This window comes from Pezoporus flaviventris, unplaced genomic scaffold, assembly GCF_033815535.1.
Source record: "Pezoporus flaviventris isolate CSIRO_AGI_PZ_B2104156 unplaced genomic scaffold, CSIRO_AGI_Pfla_v1 ptg000031l, whole genome shotgun sequence".
NCBI classification, from domain to species: Eukaryota; Metazoa; Chordata; class Aves; order Psittaciformes; family Psittacidae; genus Pezoporus; species Pezoporus flaviventris.
Window position 1 is genome coordinate 7,772,312 of NW_026892579.1, and position 16,040 is coordinate 7,788,351.

Sequence of the window (16,040 nt, forward strand, 5' to 3'; positions counted from 1 at the left end):
ACCACCCTGATATCTGTTGGAGGGATGGTACGGCCTGGCAGAAGCAATCCAGGAGGTTCCTCAATTGTGTGGAAGACAATTTCCTTCTGCAAGTAATATAGGAGCTGACAAGGAGAGGTGCCATGCTTGACCTCGTGCTCACCAACAGGGAAGGGCTCATTGCAAATGTGACGCTCCAGGGCAGCCTTGGATGCAGCGATCACGAGATGGTCAAATTTGAGATCCTCAGGACAGTGAGGAGAGTGTGCAGCATGCTCACTGCCCTGGACTTCAAGAGAGCAGACTTTGGCCTCTTCAGGAACCTGCTTAGTAAGGTTCCATGGGATATAGCCCTAGAGGGCAGGGGGGCCCAAGGCTGTTGGCTGATATTCAAGGATCACCTACTACAAGCTCAGGAGTGTTGCATCCCAGCTAGAAGGAAGTGTAGCAGGAGGGCCGGGAGACCTCCTTGAATGGATAAGGAGCTGCAGAAGAAACTTTGAGGGGAAAACAGAAGCTTATAAAACGTGGAAGCAAGGACAGGTGGCCTGGGAAGGATACAGAGATGTAGTCCGGGAAGTGAGGGACCAGGTTAGGAAAGCTAAGGCCCAGTTAGAATTACACTTGGCTAGGGACGTTAAGGATAACAGGAAGGGATTCTATAGGTACATTGCAAATAAAAGACAGACTAGCGACAACATGGGCCCCCTCAGGAAGCTCTGGGGAGAACTGGCTACCCTGTATTTGGAGAAGGCTGAGGTTCTGAATGATTTCTTTGCCTCAGCTTTCACTGGCAAAGGCTCTGACCACATCGCCCGAGTCTTGGAAGGCAGACGCAGGGTCTGTGAGAACGAAGACCTTGGGCCCACTGTAGGAGAGGATCTGGTTCGAGACCATCTTAAGAACCTGAACGTGCACAAGTCCATGGGACCTGATGAAATCCATCCGTGGGTCCTGAAGGTGCTAGGGAATGAAGCTGCTAAGCCACTGTCCATCATATTTGAGAAATCATGGCAGTCAGATGAAGTTCCCGACAATGGAAAAAGGCAAATATAATCCCCATTTTCAAGAAAGGGAAAATGGATGATCCAGGAAACTCCAGACCAGTTAGTCTCACCTCTGTGCCTGGCAAAATCTTGGAGCAGATTCTCCTGGAAGGCATGCTGAGGCACATGAAAAACAACAAGGTGCTTGGTGACAGCCAGCATGTCTTCACTAAGGAGAAATGCTGCCTGACCAATTTGGTGGCCTTCTATGATGAGGCTACAGAACTGATGGACAGGGATAGAGCAGTTGATGTCATCTACCTGGACTTGTGCAAAGCGTTCGACACTGTCCCACAAGACATCCTTGTCTCTAAATTGGAGAGACATCAATTTGATGGATGGACCACTCGGTCGATAAAGAACTGGCTGGATGGCCACACGCAAAGAGTTGTAGTCAATGGCTCAATGTCTGGCTGGAGACCAGTAACGAGTGGTGTCCTTCAGGGATCGATGTTGGGACCGGTCTTGTTCAACATCTTTGTCGCTGACATGGACAGTGGGATTGAGTGCACCCTCAGCAAGTTTGCTGATGACACCAAGCTGTATGGTTCGGTTGATACATGAGCCAGCTTCATTGTGCGCTTGCAGCCCAGAAAGCCAACTGTATCCTGGGCTGCATCAAAAGGAGCGTGACCAGCAGGTCGAAGGAGGTGATCCTGCCCCTCTACTCTGCTCTCGTGAGACCTCACTTGGAATAATGTGTTCAAGGTGTTCAAGGCCAGGTTGGACAAAGCCTTGGGTGACCTGGTTTAGTGTGAGGTGTCCCTGCCCATGGCAGGGGGGTTGGAACTAGATGATCTTCATGTCCTTTCCAACCCTAGCTATTTTATGATTCTGTGATTCTAAGTACAGTATTTTTGTGTTATCTCAGGTTTTTCATATATGTCTGAAGGGTAGGTGTCAGTGATTAGAAAGGAAGAAAGATTATTTTTTATTGCGGCCCACCTCAAATTCCATGGTAGAATTTTATGGTATCTATCTTAAGACCTTCTGGAGATCTGGGGACTTTAAGTGTGTATTAATGCATGTATAGTTCAGGACAGCTGAGATGATAGAAGCTTTATTAACTATGATCACAGTGAACATTCAGGTATCTCCTCTTCTGATCCCTTGTCCTTTGCTGAGTGATTGGAAAGACCGAACCGGCTTTTTGTTGCAGGGGGAAAAAGAAAAGAGAGAAATGAAAGAGTTAAAGAAAAACAATCCTTTCAGTGTTGCAAAGTCAGGTATCTGAAGTCCAGGTATCTTGCTAACAGCTACAATTCTAAGAGGAATCAAATAGTACGTAATGTGACAATGTAGTAAGAAGACTCTCGTGGAGCATATATTAGTGGCACAGCCAGTGTTAACTTAGCTCAGAAGCAGGGAAGTGGAAACAGTCAGAGATTGTTAGCTTTTAGTTGAAAGGAATGTTTTAGTTAGGGTAAATGTTTTAGTTAGGGTGTTTAGTTAGGAATGTTCTAGTTAGGACAGACTTTTTAGTCAAACCTCTCAAATCTTAATAATTCAACCACCACATACCACATGCAGATTTATCGGTGTTTAATGTTAAACTAAATTTGTGTCTGCAGGGCTTTTCTAGAAAGACCATATCTTTCTCTTCCAGAGCTCCAAATTGCTGAACTCCTTTAGCTTCTGACACAATAGCATTATGCTTTTGGGTAATAGTAGAGCTTTGAGAGGTCAGAGGCACCTTGTAAAATTAACTTAATCTTGCTCAAGTCCAAACCACTTTGGCATAAATTGAAAGAGCAAGCATGAGCCTGTCTGCAAAGTACTTTTATCTATAAACTGCACCTACACTTGTTATACTGCAAAGTATAACTTGCATAGTACAATGTGCTCAAGTAGTGATTACGCTCCTGATACAGAATGTAAAATGCTGATGTGCTGATGGGGAAAAACTATGCAAGTGTTTAAGTCTTTGTTTAATATTTGCTGCTTTAGAAAATTTCATGTTTACTCAATGTCATTGGAGAAGTTTATGAATCCAAATATTTGTCAGACTCTTACCCCCCATTATGCAGTTTCAGAAAAAATAGTAGTATTATGGCAGTACAATAAACACATGATTTCTTTTTAATTATTCCTTGCTAGTGTTCAGATTATGATTTATGCCAAAGAATATCAGGACAAAGACAACACCCTGATTCAGGGCAGATGTATCAGAGAAACCAGTGGGATCCTGACATTATAGAAAAGCATAAGAAAAAGAAAGGTCAGCAGGAAGAAGATAATGAAGCAGAAGAAGAAGACAAAGAGCTGGAAGAACAGGTAAATATTGCTAACATCTAAAGAGTGCAAAGTATTATAATGTACTCTTCACAAAGCAGAACAATTTTCATAGAATCATAGGATGGTTAGGGTTAGAAGGGACCATAAAGGTCATCTAGTTCCAACCCACCTGCCATGGGCAGGGACATCTGCCACTAGACCAGGTTTCTCAAAGTCCCATCAACCTGGCCTTGAACACTGCCAGGCATGGGGCAGCCACAACTTCTCTGGGCAGCCCGTTCCAGTGCCTCAGCACCCTCATAGTGAAGAAACTTCTGCTCAACTTTAACCTTAAGTCAGTTTCTGTTCTGCTTTAAGAGATGTGGCATAGTGCTTAAGTGGTAGATTTAAATGAGAGAAAATGGTGGTTATTGTACAGCTTAACCTGGATTCAATCTCTGACTCAGAAGGCACTGAACTTTTTCTTTCCATAAGTTAAAAGGGTGTATAAGGAGATGTATGACTCCATATTGCCTGTTTCTTGGTCTAAGCAAAAAGAAAAAAGAGTTTTAAAATTTTGTTTATTGTAGCAAGTTTTACTAGTATTTGCAGGATAGTAGCTTGTTTTCTGATTTAGGTGTTAGACTACTACCCGTGGATTTTCTTTTCTCTTTTTTTTTTCTTTTCATTAAGGTATTAATATTGAATTCAGGTTGAATTGTTCTGACTTATAATACTGGCCAGAGACTTACCACTGCAAGTTCTAGTCACATTCCTCTGAATTTGCAGGATCTACACTTCATCAGTACAGGATCACAGTCAGCAATCACTGGACTAATTGCAATACACTGGAAATCTATTTTATTTACCTTTGAATAAAGACAAAAATTAGTTATTATTTCTGTATCTTTAAATATTTAACTTTCATTCTGCAGACTGAAGAAGATCCATTTAAGAAGTCAGAGTTTTTGCATCAGTTAGTGCAGAGGCCTGAAGATTTTCTTGAAAATGCAGAGAAAAGAGTTGGAAAGTATAAGGATATCATGCTTCATCATTTAGAAGTAAGAAAAAGCAAAATAATGTGATTATATATAACAAAATATTTTTTTAAATATCTTGCATGGTTTTCATTGTTGGGTTGTTTTTTTTTAGTTTGAGATTTCTGGTATGGATATGGGCACAAGGCATGTTAGAACATACCTCCAAGTTCTGAATTTCATACTGAAATCAATGATACAAAGTTGTCATCTGTTGGTGTTGTTTCCACTCTAGAGTCAAGACAAATTAATCCACTTTGAGTTCTAAAAGTGAAATCGTATCTGCCACCAAAGATGCTTCCTAAATCAAGGAAGTGAAGTATTTGAAGAGCTCAATGTATCACCATTACTGAAGTCCATCCTAGAATGCAGTCCTATAACAAATCTGCTCTTTCATCCATTGACTTCCACTCCAATAGGTTCCCTTCCTCACCTGCTCCATTGCCTGCAGATCTATATACACATTGATTAGCCCATCAGTTTGCTTTATCACCTATTTTATTTCTGCAGCTTTTTAATTTCCTTGGGTTCATGAAAATTGGATTTACTATGTATCTTTCCTCTCCCCCTGCAAAACACAAACCCCAGACCAGGTCCAAAGCAATAATTTGTTTTCTTCCCCCCCCTTTTTGTTTTTTTTTTCCTTCTGATACAAACAAATGCAAAAGCCTCATGTTTGCTGCACACATGACAATTTTTGTTTATTTCACCCCATCAATTTCCCTATGGATTAGATAACTCTGTAGATAAAATCATATAAAACTGGTTCAGTGTTCTTTGCTCGCACAACAAACTTGTTACTGCTGCAAAGGGAAAAGCAAAGAGTTGTTATCATTAATCATTACACAATCTCCCATGGATTTCTCATAAGTGAACTAATGGAAAGTTGTTTAAATTAACTGACTTTACATTGTACACCAAACTTCAGCACTTTCAACATGTTCCACTAGTTGGTAGGTCTTACTTAGACTTATTAATGAGAAATGTATCAGTGAATATATACTTAGTTGTCCACTAGTACATTTGAAGAACATAGGAGTCTATCATTGGCTCAGGTGGAGATTGAGATGATGAAATTGGAAAAAAAAAAAAAGGTAAGATGTGCAGTTTGCCCTGAACTGGGATAGGTACTTTGATTTCTTGATAAATTGTTAGGATGAAATTGAGGAGAATAAGTGTGAAATACTACAGTTAGGGGAAAACCTAATGAACAACTGCAACACGTGAAATAACTAGTTGAAAACTGAGTCAATAAATACGATCCTATTGTACAAAAGCAAGTATTATGGATGTACCAATAAGACCATTGTATATAAAGTAAACACTATTATCTTCTCTGTAGAAGAGTGATAGAAAGAAGTAATTAGTGATCTATTTCTACCAAATATATGGCAAACAGTTTAATTTATAGTATAAAAGACTTAGACTAGATGCAGGGAAATAAACTCCAGCTGTAAGTGTAGTACAGAACCAGAACAGATTGCCTGTAAGTTAAGTTGTAAAGTTGTAAAGTCGTAAAGTCACCTTTATTAGGCATTTTCACGGCTGGGGTCAGGCCAACATCTGACAGGAATGGAGTAAATGTTCTCAATCCTCAGTCAGAGACATTGACAACTGACATGGGATGTCTATTTTAGTCTAATATCTTATTTACTAATGGGAAAATTGAAAATAAGAAAAATCAAAGGTATTGCTCAAATTTGATAGAAATTGTGCTTTGCGACCAAAATGAAAATGTTGGTCTCGTTGCTGGTTATTTCCAAGAGATCTGTTAATTGACACTGCCACCATTTTCCAAAAGAGAATTGGAGTAGTTAGACAATTAGAAGTTGAATTCATATGCAAAATGTTACTGTGTCTTGATTCTTTGTAGCTCTCTTGCATTTGAGCTAGGATATTTGTTTTCTGAACTCATTGTTACTCCAATTTTTAATTCTCTCTGTATTTAAACATCACCAAATAAAAGTTTCTCTTTAGAAGGTTTGATAAGTCATCAGTATGACTTATCAAATGACTTATGACTTGTACCAAAAATCTTGGTTTTGCTGAGTCCACAGGAGTCCAGCCTTTGATATGTGTAGGAACAGAATGAGCTTCAATGTCGTTATCTTGTTAACTATACTGATTTGATGAGTATGTCTTTGTTCTTAAACAGGACTTGATGGCTGAACAGGATTGTGAGCATCTTATTGAAGTGGATGGAAATCAGCAACCAGATGATCTTTTAGTAGTAAGTTTTAATATTCTTTATTAAGGTGTTGTGTAACCTGTATTAAGGTTACACAAAATCTTAAATTGTGTATAAAACTCATTTAATTGCTATTGGAAAGCATGACCTCTGAAACGCTTGCTTTTGTTGCTTTATTAAAGCAATAATAAGATTCACTGCATTGCCCCAGGCTTACGTATATGTTACATGAGAATATTTTCAGGCAGGCTACAAACTTTTACATTGTACCCATTTGTTTTTTGCACTTTACTTTGTGTATTAGTGTAACATATTATTAATGACGAATCAAGATATTTTCAGTATTTACAGAATTGGCTTATTTTGTGCTCGTGTCTAAAATAATTACAGGATTTTTATTAGATTTGATATTGGTTTACAATGTAACAGAAAACACTTCATTCTTTTAGTAATTTGGGGTGTTTGTGTCTAGCTTTTGAGGTCATAACATAGCAACTCATTCTCCCTATTAAAAAAATACAATGCTAAAATTTGAATGTAAATAATCTTCTCCTCTGCTTCAGAAATAAGAATTGCTTCAAATCAGAGCCTGAAGTATGGGGTTGGAAATGAAGTGAGAGATTATCTTTGACAATGTAGGAAGTGAGCTGCTTCTGCAGTTTCCCCACTGTTGTTTGAAGCAAATTGAACAAAATTGTTAGAACAATTATAATTCTGTATGTATTATTTAAATTTGTGCTAAACTTTACCACCAAGGGTGGTCCTATGGGGAGAAAAAAAACAACCACCACCAAAACAAACAAGCAAACAAACACCCCCCAAAAAGCAACAACATAAAAAAAACCACCCCACACTAATTTTGTAGAGTTGGAACAGAAAATGTCCTCATTTATGTGACTCATGTCTTTTTGTGAACATGACAACAGAAAATCTATACTGAAGGCTATCAGATTGTGTAATGATTCCAAACATTTTACCTATAAGGCAAAGACCTGTTATGAGACTAGTCCAAACATGGCAAAATTTGCTTTTTATTTTAAGAATACTTGCATTCAATCAAGATTACATTCAGGAAATACTTCAATTAAATTTAATATCATCTGATTCTCATTGTCAGACATCTGGTTTAAGTATCTTTTTAAATCATAGAATCATAGAATAGTTAGGGTTTGAAAGGACCTGAAGATCATCTAATTCCAACCTCCCTGCCATGGGCAGGGACACCTCCCAGTAAACCATGTCACCCAAGGCTCTGTCCAACCTGGCCTTGAACACCGCCAGGGATGGAACATTCACAACTTCCCTGGCCAACACATTCCAGTGCCTCACCACCCTAACAGGAAAGAATTTCCTCCTTATATCCAATCTAAACTTTCCCTGTTTAAGTTTTAACCCATCACCCCTTGTCCTGTCACTACAGTCCCTAATGAAGAGTCCCTCTCCAGCATCCCTATAGCCCCCCTTCAGATACTGGAAGGCTGCTATGAGGTCTCCCCACAGCCTTCTCTTCTCCAGGCTGAACAGCCCCAACTTTCTCAGCCTGTCTTCATACATGAGGTGCTCCAGTCCCCTGATCATCCTTGTGACCCTCCTCTGGACTTGTTCCAACAGTCCATGTCCTTTTTATGTTGAGGGAATTACCCGAAGTTGTATTACTTCCAATTGTGCATAATCTGATGTCCTAAAGAGACTTTCCTCCTTTTCTGATTGAAGCTCATCTGAATACTTCCAGTGCTGTTTGGGAAAGAACCCTTCACAGCCTATTCCTTTAGATGGCTTGGTATTCACAGCATAATTAGGAGACATAAAGGCCATGTGTGATGCAGCATTTTGCACAGCCTGTATCTACCAAATAAAATTCAGCTCAATAACTAGCATGACTCCAAACTAGAAACTGGGCCTTAGTGTATAGGTAGCCATTATATAGATGATAAGCTGCAATTTTAAAAATACTTTGGTGGTCCTTTTGGATAACACAAAAGCAGTTTTGCCTGGGACTAAGTCAAGAGTTATTTTCTTTTCAGTCAGTGGCAGTTCAACTTCAATCTCTGGGTGTTCGAACTGGAGCACCTATAACCAGACTTCAAAGTGATCAAGAAGAAATGCTGGAGGGACTGGAAAATGTAAGTGTGCTTTTCTAAAATGTGATTGGCTGTAATAACCACAAAAATATTTTTTTCTTTACTGCTGTAAGCTTATACTACAAAATCTCTGTTTCATAGCAACCAGTTTGTTTTTCTATGCAATAAGGGTATTTTTTGAGCCTTGATTTTCCAGAAATGTGAATTTAAGCTAATTCTGGTACTGAAATCCACTTAAAGAGTATGAAAAGAAAATACTCTGGCATTTAAAAAAAAAAAAAGTTAGATTATTGTAATAAGATTTTGAGCAAAATGTTTGTTTAGCAATAGAGGAAGAATTATTTCCTTCCAAGAAAATAAAGAAACTTTAGCCAAAAGATTACAATCTCAGCAGCTGACTCCTGCCTGCTCTTTTCCTGATGAGAAACAGCATGCTAATACAAATTTAGCAACATGTAAATAATTAGAAACATGACTAGTTAGTGCTGAATTTTTCTGAATCATGACAATTATAATTTGTCCTTCCAAATAAAAATAAAAAACTTGATCTTTGCATAATGTTTTCACCTATATTCACTTGCAGTCATCTTTTCTATTTCTTAATCAAAACTCTGAATGCATAAATGGTACCGTAACGGGGAGACCCTACTATACATTTTCAGAGAAACAGCCCTCCTTTTGCTTTTCTGTTTTCTCAGTACCTGACAAAATTCACAAGTGAAAGACTTTATGTGTGAGAGGTCATCTGTATTTATTAGTTAGTCTGTGTGTTTGTGTTAATCTGTGTGTAAATTTTAGCATCCACAGTATTTAGGGCAAGGAGTTCTGCAGCTTAATTGGACATTCTATACAGAATTGCTTCCCTTTGTGTTGACCCTGCCACCTTTTAGCTCAGTGTCCTCTAGTTGTTGATACACAAAAGCCAGTAAGTAGTTTTGTTCTCTGTATCTGCCCTGTAATAACTCATAATTTCAGATTTTTGTCTGTTCTTACATAGCTGTTTTGTTCCTGGACCAAAGAGTTCCAGTCTACTTAATCTTATTTATTCTTACATGAAAATATTTTTGTGTGATTGATCAGTCGTATTATCTTTTTTTTAAACTTGTCCTATTCTACTGTATACTTTTTGAGATGAGGGTAGCCAATGCACATAGCAGTAAAAATGAAAGCAGGATTTATACAATTCAAAAGTTAAACCATTATCTTCTCTCTTTGCTAATCATTTCTAACATTCAGGTTGGTTTTCTGACTGCTTGGGCATTGACCAAATGCTTTCATGGAAGTGTGTATTACAATTCCAAGATCTGTTCCTGAGTAGTGGCTGTAAATGACAGCCCATCATTTTCTGTGTAAACCTGCTATTTTCATGCCCAGCTTCCTAGATTCTGGAGGCCTGTTTACAGTTTTTCACAGCCAGCATCTGTCTGTACTATTCTGTATAATTTAGAGTCAGCATAAATTTTAGGATTAACTCACTATTCATATTCTGTAAAGGTCTATTAAATTTACTCCTATCACATGACATTTTTGTGTGCCTAAAAGAGATACTTCGACCTTGCTATTCCCCTCACAGACCGTAGTTCTTTCTTTATCCCATTTAAAAGAAATCTTGGCCATTTTCTATCATCTTCAGTAAGTGGCTGATTTGTACCTCTTTATCAGTTTAAAATTCTGAAAATAGTAAATGAAGGCTAGAGGAACTATTTTAGGTACTATTTTTATTAAATAAACTCGAAAAAACAAATTGTTTCTCCTTAAAATTGTCCTGTAATTCTTATCCATGTGATTTTTAAAAAGTATACTAAGAAGGGTGGTTTTCTAGTCAGGTTTGCTTGTTTTCCAACAAAATATTTCAAAAAAGGCGAAGAACATGGCATATGTAGCTTCAGTCAAAAATTACATATGCTGTTCTTGCTGTTTTAATAAACAGGGTGAACTTTTCCGGGTTCTGTCGTCTTACCAACTAATAGCACACAGATATCGATGGCGTAGAAGCAGATGGGGGAAAGCATGTCCTGTGGCTCTAAAGAAAGGTGACATTGTAATGGGAAATCCAGACTTAGCTGTCAGGTTAGTGGAATTTGTCACTATTTATTTCTGTTTTATAACATAATTGTCTATGTCTGTTAGCTTCTCTTCTGTTTTAAGTTTTCTAGGTAAAATGTACATACTGTCATCCCTAGCGGCATTGAGAGCATTTATGTCGAATCCACGGCCTTACCTGTTACCACCAATGCCACTTCCTCCTTGTAAAGTACTAGTATTTGGTCCTCCATTCTCTGGAAGAACAACTCTTTGTAACCTAATTGCACACAAATACAAAGGAAAGGTAGGTTTGTAAATGCCTTGTGTAACAAGGCTATCAGCTGAGGCTTGGAAAACAGTTAAGCCCATTCTTATTCTTGTTGTGTTATTTACACATTGCAGACATGGATTATAGAGGAAATACAATATTTTAGTGAAACTCATTTGTATAAAAGTAGCTACATTTCAAAAATATTTACTCTCTTTGTAAGACAAGTATTTGTGTCAGTTGTTTATATAACAAATACTATATTTTAGCATAATAATACCATGAATAACTTTTGTATATAAGATACTGAAATGTAAATGCAAATTAGAAAATATTTTTTCTGAAAAAAAAAAACCTGCACTTGAATTATATGTATTTTTTCCTGAAATTAGCACAGCTTTTCCAAACTCATTTCATTCTGTAGAAGTTGTATCTGATGCTACATTTCTCTTCTGTGATATTTTTTCTTTTTCAAATAATTTCACTAGGTTCTTGATATGGTCAAACTCATTCAACCTCATCTAGAAAAAGCAAAAGAAGAAAACTTGGAGCAAATGCGGAGGGACATAATAGAAAAAGCTGTAACAGCAGTAAAAAACAGGATGGAAGAACAGTCAACAGAATCAGGTGAATAAGGTGTTCCATGGTCTTCGAAGCTATCTTATTTGCTTTAGGTAATTTAACTGAAGCAATTGCTGTCACTTTGACTTAGAAATTATTACGGAAGTTGTTACGGTTGCTGTGCATTAAGTATGAACTAAATGTACATGCAGTGAAGGGGACAGCTAAGTAAAATTCAGTATTTTTGATATTACGTGTAAATCTTCAGAAGCTGAAAACCACAAGAATGTAAGAAAGAGTTTTCTGAGCTCTTTTTCAAAGAAGAAATTAGTTCTGATTGATACTGGTTTAAAACTTTACATTTGAATGACTTTCTAACAAGTTAAATCTCTGCAAAATTTAAATTTTCTTCAAGAAAACACCTCATCAGCTAGCCTGATGTGAACCCACAGTGTACGTATTTTCCACTTTGGAGCAGCCTGCCAAGTATGCTGCCTCAGATGGCACATTCACAAGACTCTCCAGCTCTGGTCATATTTAGACTTCGTAAGCTGCCCAGGTGTTTGCAGCTTGATAAATTCAGAAAATATTTTCAAAAGGTGAAAATAACATATTATTTTTACGTATTTTAAACAAAAATTAGATGTTCCTTTTTCAGAAAAGTGAATGGTTTTGGTTGGGTTTTTTCAAAATTATTTATTTTGAAATTAAATTTTTCCACTGAATTGGAATTGCATTTCCAGTTAGCTCTAGCTATGGTTCCAATGGACAGTCAAGCCATTTTGTCTTATTCAGCTAGCAAGGAATCACCATGTTTGACTTACTCATGTATAGATACATATCTAACAAGAAATCAGTATATTCCTTTGGTGCTGCAAAACATAGAAGTTGACAGTGATACAAAAAATGTCATTGCAGTAAGAATAGTGGTGAACTATCACACCAAAATAAAAATCATTAAACAGTTTCATGTTCCAGATGTATGTAAATACTTTTCAGGATAGTATGTGAAATCAAATTAGGATTAATAAGAATTTAATCCTAATTAATAACCTTGGCGAGCTCAAGTGATTTTATTGCAAAACAGAAATACAAACAGATGAAGAATGTAAATTGTCACACAAAGGAGGAAAGCTTCAGAAGGAGAAATTAAATATTTTTGGATGTTTGAATCTAGATCTAGAGATAATTATCCCAGAAAGTATTTCCTATTCCTAATGAAATTATTTAGTTAATTACCTACTAAATTCTACCACTTGAGAGAATCACTAAAAATTATGCAAAGGACGATATATCATTATAATTAGTTAAATGGCTTCCTGGCTGCACTGAGGGCTCCCAAGTCCAGTTGGGCCCTAAATAGCGAGGCTATGAAACTCCACTGAAGTCTGCAGTTTGTGTCTATTGTCAGAGTAGGTCGTGAGGTTGAAGGAGTTGGTGCTTAAGACTCAATATCCATGTGATGCAGTTATTCCTGACCAGAGGAAATAAGTATTTCAGAATTTTGTGACTTTTTAACTTTAAAAAAAATCTGCATTGTTAGGAATGGCAGAGATAACTGCTGACCACCCAGAAGTTCAAGCAATGGTAGAAGCCACAACAAGTGCATCAGTCTCTGAAGTTACACTGCCACCTGAAATATATGCTGAAGTATTGGAGAGTGCTATTGCAGAGGTAAAGCTACAAATACTACATGGCAAAGCACTTGTTTTCTAAGAGCAACCTATAACAGCTTATACATTATTGATATATGTTCTTCATTTTTCCATGTGAAAGATCAGTTTTGTTTATATCACATAGTCTGAAAGCTTACACATGATTAAGGAGAGACTGAGCAAGATCATGAAAGACAAATCTATGAGGACTTATATCTCTCTATATATACATAAATCTCTTTATATTTAAAATGTTTTTATTTCATTCAGACATACAAAGTTATAAATGTCTTACTTTTTATTGACCTGAAATGACAGTAGGGAAAAATCATAATGTTTAGAAAATCATTTTGTATTGTGCAATCTTTTTGAACAGCTCACAGACTATCTTAGTCTTTTTATGTTACTGACCTGACATTTTATAACAGCTTATCAAGAATAACAAAGGCAGGTTTCCTGGTGCTCCAGAAAAAGGAGGATGGGTAGTGGATAACTACCCTCTGTCAGCAGATCACTGGTCAGCTTTATCAGAAAAAGGACTTTTACCTGACACTGTTGTCTGTCTGAAGGATACAGAAAAAAACGGTTAGTAAATGCACACTAATGAAACTTGATCTTCTCTTTTTTTCAGTGTTGATAGGTATATGTAAAGGGTTCCCTATCATGAGGTCAAAAAAAGTCGAGCAGCTTTCTATCCAGACTGATACAATAGCTTAGTACCTATGAAATTAGAGGAAGGGATTGTTTGTTTCAAGCTGGAAGAAAGGTTGGTACTGGGCATGAAAAGCTGTTAAAAGTTTTGCCTTTCAAATCATGTCTTAATGGATTTTTCCTGCTTGATTCATACCACACCACAAGTTTCATTGCTCTTTGGCAATGTTTGTCATTACCTCTTCAACCAAATCCATTATCCAAAGGTCTTTCAGTAGTAGAAACCTCCCTTTCAAGAAAGGAATGATAGGTCTACTCATACTTAGTTCAAGAAAGCTTACTGCCTGATCATTAGAATCAGTCCAGAGAGCTTTTCAAATCCGTATCCCTGAATATAAAAATCAACCTGAGCGAACCAAGGTTACACAGACTGCTCAAAACAGATTTCTTATTAAACCAAAACCAAAACCAAACCAACTTTTCAAAAGCATGCAATCTGATCAGCTAATGATCCTCACAACTCAGCTACAGTACCTGAACTTAGTCACATAGCCTTGTGAAATTTTGTAACACTTCAAACATCTTAATTAAAATTCTTCCACTGTGGCTGGAGCTCCTATACAGACTAAATACAAACGCAACATTTCTATGGGGAAGTTTTAGATTGTTTCACAGTGTCGTGGTTTAAACCCAGTCAGGTAATTCGTTCGCTCACTTCCCCCCGCCTTTCTTGCCCTCCCCCTGCTCTCGGAGGGATGGAGAGGAGAATCAAAAGAATGCAACTCCCACGGGTTGAGATAAGAACAGTTTAGTAACTAAGGTATAACACAAATCACTACTGCTACCACCAGTGATAATAATGATAAAGGAAATAACAAGGGAGAGAATACAACACCTCAGCACCAGCCAACCGATCACTCGCCCCCCCAAGCCCGACCAAGCTCCGACCGATACCTCCTCCAACCCTGCAGTCTCCCAGCCCTTCCGGCTAACTCCCAGTTACCTCCTGGGCATGACGTGCTGTGGTATGGAATACCTCTTTGGTCAGTTTGGGTCAGGTGTCCTGTCTCTGCTTCCTCCCGGCTTCCCCTCCTCCCTGGCAGAGCATGAGGCTCACAAAGTCCTTGGCCAAACCAAAACATCTCTATCAGCTCTGTTCCCGAGCCGAAAGTCAAAACACTGCACTGCACCAGCTACCAAGGAGGAGAAACATGACTGCTACTGCTGAACCCAGGACACACAGAAAATCTTTTTTGCTGCTTCTATCATTTAATATCTCATCTCAGATACTTTCAGAAAGCACTGAACGACAAGCTGCATTACCATGTCTCATCTTTGCTTCCCAGACATTTCAAGTATATTGAAATGTTCATGAACCTGGTTTCTGGGACACAGTGCATTGCTCTTTCTTAATAACCATAAGAATGCTTACAGATATTTCCTTGAATTATCTGTTTTGTTTCATTTTGGGTTTGGGGTTTTGTTTGTTTCTCTCTCCTTTTTTCTTTTTTTTTTTTTTTAATTTGGACAATTGTGATAACTTTTTGTTTGATTCCCATTAATTTCTGTCAAATAATAATGAAGCTGTGAGGTTTACATTTTCACAGCATTTTGAGTCATTACTTTTGTCCTGGGTTCAGCAGTAGCAGTCTTTTTTCTCCTTCTTAGCAGCTGGTGCAGTGCTGTGGTTTTGACTTTCAGCCTGGGAACAGCGCTGATAACACCAATGGTTTTATGATACTGCTCTGTAATGTTTATTCTGACCAAGGACTTTCTGAGTCTCATGCTCTGCCAGGGAGGAGGGGAAGTCGGGAGGAAGCAGAGACAGGACACCTGACCCAAACTAGCCAAAGGGGTATTCCATACCACCGCACATCATGCCCAGTATATAAACCGGCGGCAGTTACCTGGAAGGGTTATATCACTGCTTGGGTCGGGCTGGGTGGTGAGTGGTTGTATTCTCTTCCATTGTTATTTCCCTTATCATTATTATTATTTATGTTAGCAACAGTGGTTTTGTGTTATACCTTAGTTACTGGACTGTTGTTATCTCAACCTGTGGGAATTATATTCTTTGGGTTCTCCTCCCCATCCGTCTGGGAGCATGGGGGAGGAAGGCGTGGGGGAGGAGTGAACTAGCAGCTACATGGTTCTGAGTTACTGGCTGGGCTTAAACCACGAAGTATAGAATCATAGAATAGTTAGGGTTGGAAAGGACCTGAAGATCATCTAGTTCTAACCCTCCTGCCGTGGGTAGAGACACCTCACACTAAACCATGTCACCCAAGGCTCTGTCCAGCCTGGCCTTGAACACCACCAGGGATAGAGCATTCAC

At 38.1% G+C, this 16,040-nt stretch overlaps 1 protein-coding gene across 1 annotated transcript in view; it reads left to right on the forward strand.

Moving 5' to 3' along the window:
* The window catches only part of AK9 (adenylate kinase 9), a 72,490-nt gene that overhangs the window by 14,800 nt on the left and 41,650 nt on the right, over positions 1-16,040 (forward strand). Inside the window, exons 7-15 of the mRNA XM_061460167.1 lie at positions 3,123-3,299; positions 4,175-4,300; positions 6,432-6,506; positions 8,489-8,587; positions 10,476-10,615; positions 10,694-10,874; positions 11,327-11,465; positions 12,943-13,073; positions 13,483-13,639. Coding sequence (XP_061316151.1) covers positions 3,123-3,299; positions 4,175-4,300; positions 6,432-6,506; positions 8,489-8,587; positions 10,476-10,615; positions 10,694-10,874; positions 11,327-11,465; positions 12,943-13,073; positions 13,483-13,639 — 1,225 coding nt within the window. The remainder of the gene's footprint in view (positions 1-3,122; positions 3,300-4,174; positions 4,301-6,431; positions 6,507-8,488; positions 8,588-10,475; positions 10,616-10,693; positions 10,875-11,326; positions 11,466-12,942; positions 13,074-13,482; positions 13,640-16,040) is intronic.